Consider the following 15,523-nt stretch of genomic DNA (forward strand, 5'->3'; position numbering starts at 1 on the left):
GCGGGGCTGCCGTGCTGAGCCCGCGCCCGCCGCGCCTGCCGTCCCGCCTCCCGCGCCATGGCGGCCCCCGGCACCGTCGCCTCCGTCATGGCGAGTAAAACCAAGACCAAGAAGAAACACTTCGTGGCGCAAAAAGTGAAGTTGTTCCGGGCCAGCGACCCGCTGCTTAGCGTCCTCATGTGGGGGGTGAACCACTCGGTAAGCGGCGGGGCCGGGCGGGACCGGGGGCGGTGGTGCTGCAGTGCCCGCGGGCGGCGGGAGCTGCCCCGGCCCCTCCCGGGCGGCGGTGCGGAAATGCACTGCGGTTCCCTCCCCCCCCCTCCTCAGCCTTCCCCCGAAAACTGTAAAATAATAATACGGGAAGAAGCGCGTAGCGCAGCTGCGTTCCCCGTCCTCCGGCGGGGCGGTGCGCGGCTCTGCCTCCCGCTCCCTGCCCGCCCGCGCCCGGCGGAGCGTCACATGGCCGCGGCGGTACGGGCGCGCGGCGCTGCGGATCGGAGCGGCGGGGTCCGGCGGTACCCGCAGCCCCTCTGCCACCGGCAGCCGCTGAGCCCAACTCGTGCGCTGCGCCCGCCCCGCTGCGGAGCCGCCGTCTCCAGACGTGTCCTCGCCTCGTTCCGTGCCGGAGCTCTACGGGTAGTTGTCAGCGTGCGCTTGAAATGAGGCCGGTTTTGTAGCGGCGATGCGTTGCCTCGGTGTTGCCTTTGTTTCCTACCCATCCAGACCCGCCGTCTCTCTTTGTGCGCGGTTCGGCGGCGCGGGCGCGGGTGTCGCTGCGGTGGGGTGACCCCGCGGAGGCGATGGAGCAGCACTGTCGGTTGAGCGGCGGCATCCTGCAGCACGGGCTGGGAAGGAGCGAGATGCTTAAAACCCCTGGTTGTGGAAGCGCCCGGTGTGCCGCTTGCCGGAATTCCGCTTACGGGAGCCTCTTGCCCCTTCTGAATGCGTGTGATTATTTTATAGGGATATCTCCCAGGCAGAGCTCCTGGAGGGCAGCAGGCTGGGGACGCCGGGGTGAGATGCTGCTGGCTGGGGCAGAGCTGCTGTCAGAGCGGAGCCGTGTGCGGCAACCCCAGCTGTTGCTGTGTGTCTGATCTGGGCACAGCAGTGCTCTTAGAGGGAAGTCCTGTGCCCTCCCCAGGGCTGTGCCTGATAACAAAGCAAATAGGGACCAACACAGTGCTGTGTGTGGTTCCTACCATCCTGTGCTGCCGTGGAGTACACGGCCATTCCAGTTGGGAAATGTCACGGAGGCATGCTGCTTCGTGTGTGTAAAGCTAAAAACGGCAAGTAGAAGGCCTTGAGTTGGTATGGGGGACTGGAAGGGCAGGGCGAGCTGGGGAGCATGGCAAGCTTGGAGAAGTGCAACTTTGGCTTAGTATGAAGGAAGGTGGTAGGATTGAGCGTGTGCTGTGTACGCTCTCTGATGTCCTCACCTTGCAGCAAGATGTAACCACAAGTAGTGCTTTGGGCGCTGTGGAAGGCAATCCCCCCTCAAATCGGGGAGCATGCGGAATAACTTGATGTTCTCAAATCTAGGTATCTCTTTGGCTGGGAACGCAGCGTTGAAGTGCTGCTGGATCCCAGGTTAGGTGCTCACCGTGTCGGTGTGTAACACTGGGTGCAGAAGTGGCCAACAGCAGGAAATGAGTGCTTGGTGTGATGGGAGCGTCTCCAGTCAGAACTTCATGCAGGCAAAACACAAAGCAGCTATGTGCATTCATTGAGGTCAGGAATTGGGCACGCTTATGTTTCTTAACAAAATAAACAGAAACCCAGAAGAAAAGGTTAGACTAGGAAATGAGCATAAATTATAGTTAATGATGGTAGTAATTAAATAAACTTCGAACATAGTATTCATCTGAAAAATCTTATTTAAAACTGCTTCCAGAGCTGCGTGCAGCGACTAATGAGATGGTCTCTGAGCCTTAAAGGCTTGGGAGTAAGGATGTGTAGAAGGGGTGGGTCTGAAACATGGTTCCTGCATCTCAGCAGAGTGTAGCATATGCTGAAAAAAAGCACTCGGTGAAGATAAAATGGGAAAAGCAGTCTCTTTCTGTAGGCTTCTTAGTGTAGGGCCGGAATGCTGACACTCTTGGTGGCCAAGTTTTCAATTTAAAATCCAAAGGTCATCCAAGTGCGAAGAAGAGCCGTATAAAGAAACCATGACAAGAACTGTTAACCTACCCCTCCTAGAAGGAAATACGACCCTGGAAAGCGAAGTGTTGTGCATCAGCATCACAAAGCGAGGAGGCTCACAGCAAGCATGTGAATTCCTGAAGAGAAAAAGGTCTGCAGGGAGGTGTGCTACCTCAGGCTCGTAAACACAGCACCCCGTCCCCATCAGGCTGTGAGGAAGTTGTTTTGGTGGCCTCTGGGTAGGAGGGCTGTGAAGATGGCGAAATCCTACTTGGGAACGCAGTCAGGTTCAGGAATAACTTCAGAGGGCACCTGAGGAAAAGCAACATGTACATGTTACTCAGATCTTAAGGAGCATGAAAGTGTGCTGACATGGAGAGCAAGACATTCACTTTTTTGGTATGCTGAAAGATGCTGTTACGAAACTTTCACCGAGTGCAATGCCAGAAATGAAAGGCAGGCTCTGCTTTCTGCAGCCTGTTGTGGTTGTCCTGTTCCCAGCGCTCGTGGGTCTGCTCTCTCTCACGTTGGCTGTCTGCTTCTGTTAGGAGCAGGCTAGGAAAGCTGGGAATCTGTAGGAAGCTGGGCTTAGTTCCTTCAAAACACATCATCTGCAAATATGGGAATAATAAAATAATAGAAGTGGATTTTTGCTAACTAGTTCTGAGGTAAAGAATGAGACACTGGAGACCTCACCTTCTGACTGTGTTTAATGGTAAACACAGAAGAGAAGAAATGCCTAATGAAGTTCTTGAGAGTAACGAATGTGCAAGTTTAAAAAAAAAAAAAGGCACTAAAACTCAGCTCCTAGAATCTGTAATCGCCATCTGTTTCAGGATGATTACAAGCTGATCTAAAAATTTACCAGCGCTTGACTTTGCGGTGGCACTTGCTGCCTAATAAGCAAGTGAAACAATGAAAATGCGTGGACCAAATGCCTTTTTTTCTCCCCCAGCATATTTGAAGAGTGCATCAGAAAGCATATACTTTCTGTGGGCGAAGAATTCAACAGACAATCAACTCCAAAATTGCCTTCAACTGCTTACATGAGGCACCCTGATGCCTGATACTACTGTTGCACTCTCAGCTGTAATCTGGCTTGATCTTTTTAAGAAAAGTGGAACAACACGAGGACAGCATAATAAGAGGAGTGAAAGCTATGGAATTCTGCTGTCTGCCAGTGTGACATCTTTGCTGTTAGAGCTAGGCATGGGGAGAATAAAACCAGTGTGACAAGTAGACGTGGCTTTCTCCCTCCTGTGTTCTACGATCTGTGGGATCACATCAGGAAACCTGTAGTTCTGCAGGGATAGAAAATAATTACAGGATAGGTTATGCCCTCTGAAGGAAAAACTGTTGGCTTATGTTTATCAAAACTAAAAAAAAAAAATACCGTGTTTACTACTGGTTATACATCTTCAGAACTTCCTGCACTTGGGTCACTTCTGGGTCCAGATTTTTCTATACTTTAAATGATAGAGCAGTTAAACCCTGAGGATATGGAACTGTGGGGCTGATTCATGGCATGGGCTGGGAGCTGCAGAAGGGCAGGGCTGCCCATTGGTTTTGTTGTCAGTTCTGTGGCTAGTGTTTACGTGAACATGGAGCATCACTGCTGCAAATGTGCTCCGATAGCGGTTTTTCAAAGTGAGCGAGGCAAAGTAATAAAACTCAGGTTATTGATCTTAGAGTCGACTCCAGATTTTTAACAGTGAGCTGGAAAAAGCTCTCCTTATTAATTGTTTAATGGAGGTGGTGATAGATCACGTGGGAGAAGGCTCCTTCTAAGAAGCAGTGAGAAACAACATATTAAAAAGCATTGATTACAGCAGAGCAGATAATAAAGCAATTAAAACTATTTTTGAAAAGTCATCTGGGCGCTCAGCCCAGATGTTTGTATATAGAAGGAAGTAGAACAGGAAAAGCTATTTACTGAAAACGTGGTTCTTTTTTGGGTGTTAAGCTCTGTGTTGCTGTATAAGTTCACTTAATTTTTTTGGCATCTGCATGGACAGACTCTACTAAAAAATACAAAATGCAAATATTTATTGTGATTGGATTGTAGATAGTAAATGTTCTTACATTACATAGAAACGGGAGTGATACTTCATGTGGGTGTCCTCTGAACTACTGAAAGGGAAACGTGCAATAGCTACTGTTAGGCCTGAGACAGGAAGAGAGATGGAAAGAGATCTCGCAGCGCTTTCGAAACTACGTTCTTTAGTTTGTTCCCCTCTGCAAAATAAGGTGCTGCAGAGGCAAGGAGGTTCTTCTGCCTACACAGTTTTGAAACTGAGTTTTCATTCTCCGCAGCAAGGAGAGCTGGACAACGTTCAGCACAGCAAACGGGCAGCGTAAATTGTTTTTGCTGACTCAACTGAGTCATCTTATTTGAGTATCCTGCTGGCTTGAAAGAAATTCTGTGGTGGATTATTTTAGAACTTCTTGTTCATTAAAGCAGTGTGTTATGCCCATTGGCTACAGGCTAGTAGATACTTATATTCCTGCCATACTTCAGGGTGATGAGCTTTGTTTACTGTAACTCTCACCTGTTCTGCAGTACCTGCTGTGCACGTTCACTCTCTGATTTTTGTGATGCAGAGCTCCATAGGCTGGCTGTGCAGTGTGCAGCTACCTCAGACCTTGGGAATAACATGGAACTACCTGTTACTTACTGATATTGAGTTTAATTTTGCCTAAGCTCTCACAGTTGTAGTCATGTTGGCTTAAAGATCTCTTGATTTGTTGAAAGGTTGGTCTTTGTTGTTGTTGTTGAACAGTGGCGTTTTAAAGACTTGAAGTATGCATTCATCTTCGCTTTCTCCTGATTTAAGTGATTGAGGTCTTTTGTGGATAACTGAATTCCAGTATGAGTTCATTATTTTATACGTACTGCTACGTCTTGTCTCCATGTAGTTCTTTTTTTATACTTGATGCTTGCTATTTAGATGTCTAACAAAAGCCCTGCTTTTTCTTCCTTCCTTTTCACTGTTAGTGAGAAGCATCTTCTTTTGCAAAGGAGCTGCAACAGCCTTTTAAAAAAACAAAAATTGTTGCTAGTATGGGATGCTAATAAGAAATCTTGTTAGCTTTCAAGACTTGCATCCTGGAACCATGGTGAAATGGGCTAGCTTTGAATTGTTGGGATGGTAACTTCTTGTATGTGGTTTGCTATGTGAATGTCTCTCTTATTGTAGAATCCAGGCTCTATAGGAAGATCATAAGTTAATTAGTTTTGTGCAGAGAGGGGGCTTATTAATGGTGTTGTGAAAATTGTTTGAAGCGGCTGAATGCTGTAGTGATGGGTGTCACAAACTGAAAAGGAAACATTAGATCTATCATCAAAGAGCAGAGTTGAATTGTTTGCAGTAGAAATACTTCTGACCATGCACCTTTTAGAGTACTTATTTTTCATGAGACTTGGTGAACTACCACCTTGTGTACTGAGACAAGGTAATCAGTCTAATCCAGCTCTTTGGGGAACACTTGAAGTTTCCCAAGGCAACCCTAATAATCTTAACGTGGCTGTGAGTATATGCACAATCCTTTTAGGTTCTAAGAGAAAACTTAAAGAAACAAAGTGTCCTGTTCATTGCCTTATTGGAAAGCCTGTGGAGCTCCCCAGGGGGGCTGGAACTTGCGGAACCATGCTGTTACCACCTGAGCTAACTCACTGAATCCCATTTTTCCCAGGCTCCCCTCTTGGTGTCTCTGCTATGTGCTAGCTCACCTCTCACAATCCTGCTGTTCCTGTACGTGCATCTTATCAAGAATGTCTTTGCTGTTCCAGTCTTCCTGGTTAACAAGCTCAGCCATATCTGCTTTTCCTGATTGTAATTGTTCAGCTACAAACTTATAACCTGGGGAAAATATATATTCAATTCTTAGATGTACCATCGTTCTCAGAATCCATCATGTAGCCATTTGAACAGTGGTGCCAGCACAGAATGTGGCGAAGTAGAAAAGGTGGGGCAAAGCTGCTGCTTTGTAAGGAAGTGCCAATTTACGCTAGAATAAGGTTAGTCAAACCACAACCTCCATAACTGCTGCTGGACTAGTTTCCTCTCTTGGGCACTGAGCTGATCCTATGGTGAGTTCATCTGGGGGTCACCGGAGGGGAAACTACATTATTCACTCTTCTGTATTAAGGTTTTTGTTTTGGTTTATTTTTAGCTGAATAAGCCATATCCCAAAGTGTCAGTCCCAGCCTAAAAGAGGAGCTGCAAATGCTGTGGGTGATAGTGGAGGGCAGAGGCTATCGTGATTGCTGAGGACAACTAGAGGGACTGTTAGCTCTGGTTTGTGCTCTTCAGCTGACCAGTGTTTCCCTACCAGCAGTTCAGTTTCACATCTGGAAGTGAACTGTTGCACCTAGTCAAAATACTTGAGAACTCTCACTATGGAGGCCTTTCCAATTATTTTAACCTTTTTAAACGGGCATGTGGGCATGTGTTTTGTAAGAGATACAGCAGTTTGTTATACCTGTCAGTTTCCTTGGTCTTATGGAAGATGCCAAGACATCTAACCTTTCAATTTCTATGTGGGTAGATGACAGATGTCTTTAGAAAAGCTGCAATGGCTTTCTAGTGGCTGCAGTTTTTGAAGTTGCTCTTAAATGTAAATGACAATGGCTGGAAGACTTTCACAGCAATAATTCATGAGAGTCTTATCTTAAAGATTCTCTTGAGGAATATCAAGCCTGTGGTTATAGCTGTCTGCCTTTTTTGGGTGAGGAGAGAGGAGAATAACAACCTTGGTTAGTCTGAGACTAGCCTGAAGAAGGCAGCTTAATAAGAGTTTTATTATACTGAGCTGAAACCAAGCAATATCTGAGTAGGTTGGTGCCAAGCCTCAATAACTCAGTTACCAAAACTAATAGCACTGCTACAATGCTCTTCATCTAGGGGAGGTGCATAGTGGTGCAAGGTAGACTTAAAGTGGTTTTGCAGTGGTTAGTTCTGCTTTGATCACATTGCCCAGTGTATAGTAGACCCCCTGCAAGACCATTTGGGTACCTAAACATTGCTGTAGTTACTGGCTGTGTTTCTGTATGTTCTGTGTACTGGTTTTCTTTCTTTGTGCTGCAAACTGTCTGCAGTTAGCAGAATACCATGAAATCCTCTCTGTAGTGTGGCCCTAATCATCGGCTGGGTTCTGGATGAAATCTTCCTAAAGGAGCTCAGAGATGTGTTCATTAAGAATTCACTTGCTGTGGTGTGCAAATCAGACATTATGGCTGGCTGTGGCTGAAAAATCGTAACAAAAGTAAAGTTGATAGTCTTTTTAAATTTCTGTATTTTGATATAAATCTAGAGCCAGATCTAGGTGATCAAACTGCAAATTACCAAAAATTGAGAGGGCGTTTGGATGAGGAATGGGATTTTTTTTGAAAGACTTGGAAGCTGCAATCCTGAGAATTCTTTATTGTGAACAGCTAGTGGTGGATGAGGTTACAGTTTTGCTTTTGTGTAATTTTGAGGACAGCAGAATGAACGCTTAAATTCAGACAGTCCTAAAACTTTTATGATGAAAGCCATCACTCAGATCCTGATCATAATTTCTTCTCTGCTGTTTGTGCTTGTCATGTGCTGTTCTGTTTCTAGGGGTTTCCCATGTCTTTTTCCAGTTGTGGAAAAAAATCATGTGGTCTATTCCAGACTTTCTTATGAAGGCTATGGCTTCACAACTTCAGTTTTTAAGATGGTATGCGAATCAGTTCTCGATTTGTAGAATACAAATTAGTGGCTGCCTGGTAGAAGTAGCGGTAGCATTTAAAAGCTCACGCTTGAAACAAGGGTTTTTACTGTAAGGCCTCTAAGAGGAAGTACTTACTAAACCTATTCTCTGGGCATTCAGAATATGTCGTTGTGTTTCTGGGAAAGATAGCGGCCTGAAACATGCTGACTTCACTGGGAAAACCCATGCCCAGCCCTGAGCCAGACTATGGAGGCCCAGGAGGTGACACAGGGCTGAGGTGCAGCTGAGCCCTGCCAGGCCCAGCTGGTGCCTCGTGTGGGCTGGGGGCTGGCTGCTTCCCACACCCAGTGCTTTTTCCCCTCTTGCAAAGATCAGGTTGGTGGAGGAGGGCAGAAGAGATTTTCTGGCGCAGTTGTTCTTCCTGGGCCTGAGTGGAATCGTTGGTGCAGTGAGATTTCATTCTGACTCATGCTGCACTTGTGGCCTGCGGTGAGCCAAGCAGCCTTCTGCTCGTGCACAGCAAACAGGACCAAACACACACAACTCTTGCTGGAGGTTACTGCTTGTCTTTTATAGGCTGGGAGAAAAATAATTGCCAGAAACAAAATCTTGGTGCTTGTTAACGCCTAGCAGCTCGCAGACAGAAGGTCTTGTAACCCTTGTTCTCAGAAGCCTTTGCCCATTCCTATAGATGCTGCAGGTTCCTGATGTAGCGGTTTCCCCAGCTGTTACTTTGGTCTTCAGCTGATTCAGCAGTGCTGCTTTCCCTTTCCTACCTGTGGCTACAGGCGGTTGTGGCTGGTTCTTTGGGGCAAGTTGTGCCCCAGGGCTGTGCTGTTGCAGGGTTGTAATAAGGTTCAAATGTCTCTTGGCTCACACGCCTGTCTTCCTACTGAAGCTAGCTTCCCTGCTTATGGCAAGGGAAAACAGTATTCAAATCTGGAACATCTTGAATTGTGCTGGTGCTCTGCACCGTCTTTGTGGTGGGAGTGGGGGGATTTCCTTTTCTACCACATCTCCCAGTACCACTTGTCAGGACTTTTTTCCCCAAGTACTGTATTACCTGTGGTTAGCAGTGGTTGTCTTCACTTGAAAAGCAAACTAATTGCTTTTCAGAATCTTTTTGTACTTGCTGAATCTTTCAGAGAAGGTATATTGCACGTTTCTCCTTGGAAGCTGTTGAGATATTTTTAATATAAAAAGGAACCTGGATCTTCTGTGTTTACTTGATGGATGTTGAATTTGCAGGTCACAGTCTTTGGAAAGAGTTAACCTGGGAAACTAAGCTAATCCATTCCTAATTAATATCTAACATAGCAAGAGCTGTTTAAATTTAAAAAAAAAAGCCTAGGCTCTTTAAAGGAAGAATATAGATTTGATTGGATAGTTCTCAAGATGGAAATTGTGTAGCCACACGTCTAGACAGGATTTTAAAGTGCAAAAATTTCCCTGCTTTTCTTTTACTTGTTGCTGAAAACTGATTCAAGTACTGATGCTAGCTGGCATGTGTCGCTTGGAAGAGATTTATTACCTACATCTTCAGGTAGGTGGAAGAAGTAAGAGAGAAGTGAGATATGTAAAGCATGAAGCTACATGCTCTTCTTATTTACCATTACCTTCCTAGCTGACAAGTCTGTCTGAGAATTGGATTGTCATGTTCCTACCAGTTATGTTTTGCATCTTCCTCCTCTATTTGATAGACTAAGGAAGCGAACCCTAAAATAAGCTTTTCATCTAAGTTGCATGTTTCCTTTCCTTTTCACTTCCATTTCTCTGGAAGTATGTTTTAGTCTTGGCAGCTCAAGAACTTCACTGTTCAAATACTTTGAAGAAAGCTTTAAGTGTTTTGCATGTGCTGCTGTAAAGATTGCTCAAGAACCGTACCATCTTGAGAACAGTGCTGTTAATCTGGCAAAGTGTGTAAGGAGAAATAATACTGAGACTCTTACCTTACACAGTGATGAGAGGGTAAGCGCGTTGTTGGAAGTGGAAGTCTTTGTTTGACTCTTACGAAAAATGTGATTGACTGAAGTGAGCTAGGCTATAAGCAGAAATTAGGAGAAGGGGGGGGAAAACCTTATTGTAACTTTGCTGTTTACTTGCATAGTTATAACCGTGCTTTTGGACTACTTCTAGAAGATCTGTTCAGATATTCTGTAGATTACTATGGAAACTTCTGAGAGGTAAGCAGATTCTACAGAAGATGGACCTGATGATCAAGATCCTGTGGCAAAGCTATCTTCTCCCACCTCCCTTTCTATTGCGTTGCAGTTGACAAGCTCACTGGAGGCACCCTGAGCATGCAAGCAAGTCTTACGACACAAACTTCTGTTTTCTCTCTAATTCATGTACTTACAAAATGCTGATGAGAGCCTTCCATTTTTTCTTAATTCTGTTTTGCACAACAGAAAAGTTTGCTTCAAAATGAAGTTTGATACTGCATCTCCCTTTCCAGACACCACAGCAGGTATCCAGAGCTTTGTGCTGTGATTCTCTTCCACCCTGTTTTTCCTTACCGGATTGCAGTGCAGGCTGATAGCATTTGTTCAGGTGGTCACATTTTTCCCCTCGTGCCATTGATGTGTTGAATGTTATAAACAAAATTTTGTGGGCTGCAACCTGCAAATACTTAATTGATGAAAATGATCTCTTGGTAACTGAAATGTGTTTAGATCAGGAGGTCGAAACCTGCCACAGTGCTGCTGTTGATGCAGTTGTGTCATACAGTATACAGCTACAACTTGTGCCAGCCTCCTTCATCTTTTAAAAACATGCATGTCTTTTAGAGATCTGCCAATATTGGCAGAGCTTTCAGATGTATCAGACAGCCTGGAGCTTGAGGTGGGGCAGACAGAAGCGTGCAGCCCCACTGGCTGTGGCTTGGGGTGTTTTACCATTGCAGTGGCTTTTCCACTGAGACTTCGGAGATTTCTTTTTTTCCAACAAGCTCGACAAACCAGGAATGAAAATGTTCAGCTGTTAGACTCTTTGACCGTAAAATACAGTGTGCTGTGAGTCACAGCATTGCCACTGCATAACTGAGGGCAGCTTGCAATTTTCTGTTTTCTTTTTTAGAAACAGACTAAAGAGATTGGCATTGTTGAATTTTACTGTACCCTCCAGGACAGAGCAGCTCATTTTCTGCCTGATTAACCTGCTGCTTTAAGTGCTTCCTGAAGCCTTGGTCCTGTGCATTTGCATATATTTGCTGAAGTAATGCTAGTGGGAAAGTGCTCTGCAGAGCTCGAGTGGGGCTCTGGTGGGGCGGGCAGGATCTGCCATGTAACTGGCTGCTGCGGGGCGTGCTACATGGCCAGCAGCTGGTATGTGGTCAAACAGTGCAAGGTAGGTGTCTGCACATGGGCTGGTCACGCTGGCTCAGGATGTGGATAGTGAAATCCACTCTTAAATGTTTGCAAGGTGACTAATCAGATAGTGATGCTTATCATGTGGTTATCTCAAATTTTGGAGTTCTTGGGTAATTCCAACCGGAAGTTTGAGAGCAACAAAAAATGGTACAAGATTTGCTTCAATTCTAAGTTAAGCTAACAACTAATGACAGTTCTCCACAGTGACTTGAATCATCTTTAGCTATGCAGGCAATGACTGCAGAACAGTTGCAGTGCTTTATTGGAAATACAAAGTATTTTCTGTGTGAATATAAGCAAGTGACGTTTTCCTTGTCATTTAACTCCTGCACTGTTAAACAGAAGGCATTTAATTAATGTTAATAACTGTGTGTGGTGATTTAGAATCATAGAATAGAATCATTTACTAATGAAGTATTTGAGTTGTTTATTATCTTGTTGGTTTTCTTTCTCCCTCCAAGGTGTACTGAAGTTCAGGAAGCACAATAGCGAACGTGAAGCCAGTGAAGCTGCGGTGCAATGTGCTTTGGGGCGGAGTTGTGCTTTGTGACATCTGCCTGAGATGGGGACTAGAGGCATGGTTCCAGTCCCTGGAAATTAACACTGTGTGGAGCGGAGAGGGAGCGGAGATGTGAGATGCAATGCAAGTTGGTTTCATTTAAAATAACTTCCAAAATGACTTAATTCTCCTCGTGGCCTTTTTAAGTACTGGTGGTAGCAATTAGTGGGCAGGAGAACATGCTGTGAGTTGGGCTGTGTTACTCCTTTCTGCTGAGGGCTTTTTTCCTTACTGCAAATGTTAACCAAACAGAAATGGAGAGGAAATGGAGGTGTGCAGCTGTGTTATTTTTAAACTGGAATGCAGATGGTCCAAATCCATAGTAACTTTTCTGGATCTTGGAAACACTTCTGTTTGTGACAGTGGTAGAGACTGACACCAGGGCTGTTGCTGAACCTAACAATCAGTGTGCTAAACTTAATCCATCTTAGAATGCGGTGTTTAGTGCTGTGGCTTTTGTAGCAGTAGTACAGAAACCCCAGCCTGCTTTCCTGAATCTTTGTCCACAGGTTGGAAGATGCCTCTTTTTCTTTTCTTTTTTTTTTCATTTATTCCTCTGATATGAGCCTCCTTCCTGGAATTGTGTTGGGCTGTGGAAAGTCTTCCTTACAGAAACCATACAGTACCATTCTCTCCACACTTATAGCAACTCTTGCCTTCTAGTTTTGAATGCATATTGCTTCCACTTCTGTGGCTGTGGCCCTGATGGGTCTGTGACTGCTGGAGGAAATCTTTCCTGTGAGTGACGAGTGATGCTTACGCTAAGTAATGATTTGCCAGACACACTGGTAACTTGCTTGCATCTCCATGTGCAATGAGAGTCTGAGTGTGTATAGGAGTCCTGGAGAGGATAACTTCAACACAGCTGTGATGTGTTGCTTGGCTTCTACCCCCCTTCCAGCAGCAGTAGCTCACTTTTTTCATTTTTTTTCATTGTCCTCAGTATCATACCACTGGCCGGGCTGTTTAACTTACCAGTTCAGCAAGGAAGATGCTCTTTGGGGAGGAGGAGATGCTTTCAGGAAAGCAAGTAGTTATGATCTGTCAGGATCTGGTGGTGCAGAAGGCATGGCAGGGCAAACCTACAGGGTGTGATGAACAGCTGGAACTGGGTCTGGTCCCCTTGCCAGGCGAGCAGGTGCTTGATTTGAGGTGGTGTCCCTTCAGTCTCGTTCTTCCTAATTTTAACCTTGCTCATACTGGGTATGCTTGCAAACTCTCACAGCAGCATTATTATTCTTTAGTCATCTCCAGTAAGCAGGTGGAGTATTTACATACACAAAAAACTCTTTGTGAAATGACATACATTTTTCTGTGCAGTGACCACACATTGCCGTGTGCATAGTGGTACATCTGATAGATCATTAGCTTACTAAAAACTTCTGTATCTATTGCTGTCCGGTGCACCATTTTAAGTGGTGTTTGTTGAGACTGATGTAAGACTCTTCTCTCTGCCACTCCAACAGAAGGCGTACTTCAAATTCAAGGGACTGCTCTGCTAGTGAGCTGCTTTTGAAGCTGGCCTTTTCTTAGGCGGGCTTTCCACCAAGCCATGTCCAGTCAGTATGAGTCACAGCTGATCCCAGCACTACCTGTGGTGTAAGGTAAAGGGATGAATGACTCCAGTTGAACCCTTCCCAGCTGCATCTGTTTCTAATAACAGGAGGCCCGGTGCCTCCTGCTTAGTTTGTGCTGGCTCTAGTGTTTGCCTGATCATCCAGTAAATCAATTCAGCTTGCCAAAAGACCAGAAACTAATCTGGTAAAAAGGCTGGTTTGAGCTTTATTTTTTTGTTCTTGCTTTTCCTGGGATCATAGATGGGACCAGTTTGTTTTCTGATAAAGCAGAGGTAGTAGAGCGAGGCAGGGGGTGGAGGCTGCACCTCTTCCCGAGTGGTAAGCTGTGTAGTTCAGCTCAGCCACAAAGCCAAAGGCTGCAGAACCCCAGCCTGGGCTGTGCGAGCTGCTGCTCAGGTTGGTTCCACCTAGCAGGCTCCAGAACGGCTGGGAATGCTGGGGTAGGAGTGCAGGAATCATAGAATGAATCATAGAATGTCCTGGATTGAAAAGGACCTCAAAGATCATCTAGTTTCAACCCCCCTTGCTGAGTGCAGGGTTACCAACCATTAGACCAGGCTGCCCAGAGCCACGTCCAGCCGTGGATGTGACTCTGCCTTGCAGGAGCTGGTGCTCACACAGTCTTGGGCAGCCCTGGAGCTGCAGCCAGAGCAGAGCGTAAGCAAAGTGAACGCTGTAGTACTGTGTTGTATGGCAAAGTCTGAGTTTAGAATTCTTCTGACAATGAATTGGTCTGACAGTGAGCGTTTTCACTTCTTACTCCGTTAGGCTTCCATACATCAAGCCTGATGCTTGGCAGTACTTAGGTGCTAGCGTGCTTTCACCACCAGATTTCAGGCCGTGCATGAGTTGTGGTGCATCTGCTCTGTACAAATGTTCTAGCTCTTCCTGTCTTAGTGACAGCAAGCCCTAGTTTGGGCCCGAGGAATCTTCAGAGCTGAAATGACCCTGCGTAGGACTTTTGCATCAAATATTCCCGGAGTATTCAGGACCAGGGTGCTGGTTTTGCAGTTCCGTGTTTTGTGTCTGTGTTTTCCTGTTTTGTTGCTGTTGTTTGAGCCTACCTGAGGCTTTTTTGTATCCTAGGTATCTCTGATATCTTAAATCTGTAATATATTGTTGTCTGAAGGTCTCCAGAGGGAATTGCAACTGCATATATGTACAGGTGTTCTTGGGAGGTGTAACTTTCCTGATGTTCTCAGAATACAGACAAACTACGTTATCTCATTTTGATGCGTCATAGGACTGTTATTGTGATTGCTTTCCAGGCTTCCTCCTCCTTTCAGCATTTCCCACACAGTGCTAACTTGAGAGCTGTCTCTTGCTGCAAGTTTTGGCTTTGCTAAGCAGTGAACTTGAATGAGGTTTTTAAACAAAAATTTTGAGCTTGGCTCTAGCATACTTGTAGAAGGACTTGAGTTTTATCTTCCTAGATCTTATTGCATACATGAATTCAGGTCTTGGTTCTAGCTATGGTTTGTTCATGTCAGGTGTCACTAGTGCCATGCTTTCCTATGGCTGAATAAACTTGGAAGTGTGATGGTTAGCTGCTGCTTTCCAAAACATTCCCAACATTTGAAATCTAGGTGACACCAAGTATGTCTGGCTGTGTCTGTGAAGTGCAAATATAACATCAGTGCTGAGGTAGCTACTTCTTGTATGTGCAACAAAACTGTAAATACCCTACTGAAACCGGAGAACGGCATATTCGCATGCAGCCTGGTAATTTCAGCAGGCTTGAAACACAGTCAGCTGTCTTGGCAGATGGCCAAGGACGCAGGAGGCTCCTGGAAAACTTCCAGGTGCTAATAGAGTGCATTTTGATTAAATTTAACTATGGCCACTGACTCTTAGTCTGCATATTTCTATGTGTTAAAATGTATTTGTTCTAAATATTAATATTTTATTTAAAAACCTGTTCTAATACTCAAAGGCTGAGGCATGCAATATCCTTATGATGTGGATCTTAACTCTGTTAAGAGCAGTAAGGGCTGAAACATCAGTGTTATGTGAGTGAGAGGATGTAGCCCATTGCATTACATTTCCTTGGGCACCACACACACTCAAAACAACCTAGATAATTCAGAAGCTTTAAAATATTTGTCAGCAGCCTCAAATCTTCCCAACAAACACTGCTGCATTAGTTATGAAGTCTGTTCTATTGGTGGTGTAATGAACTGTTG

At 45.2% G+C, this 15,523-nt stretch overlaps 1 protein-coding gene across 2 annotated transcripts in view; it reads left to right on the forward strand.

Annotated features, from left to right (window-relative positions):
* PIP4K2A (phosphatidylinositol-5-phosphate 4-kinase type 2 alpha) overlaps nt 1-15,523 on the forward strand; it is a 103,417-nt gene that overhangs the window by 978 nt on the left and 86,916 nt on the right. Inside the window, exon 1 of one of the 2 annotated variants that reach the window (XM_021385905.1) lies at nt 7-198. The exons of the other annotated variant lie outside the window; for it this stretch is intronic. Within the exon in view, the coding sequence (XP_021241580.1) occupies nt 58-198 (141 nt within the window). The 5' untranslated portion in view covers nt 7-57. Of the gene's footprint in view, nt 1-6; nt 199-15,523 lie in introns of those variants that run through there. 2 annotated transcript variants of the gene reach the window in all.

This window comes from Numida meleagris, chromosome 2, assembly GCF_002078875.1.
Source record: "Numida meleagris isolate 19003 breed g44 Domestic line chromosome 2, NumMel1.0, whole genome shotgun sequence".
Taxonomy (NCBI): domain Eukaryota; kingdom Metazoa; phylum Chordata; class Aves; order Galliformes; family Numididae; genus Numida; species Numida meleagris.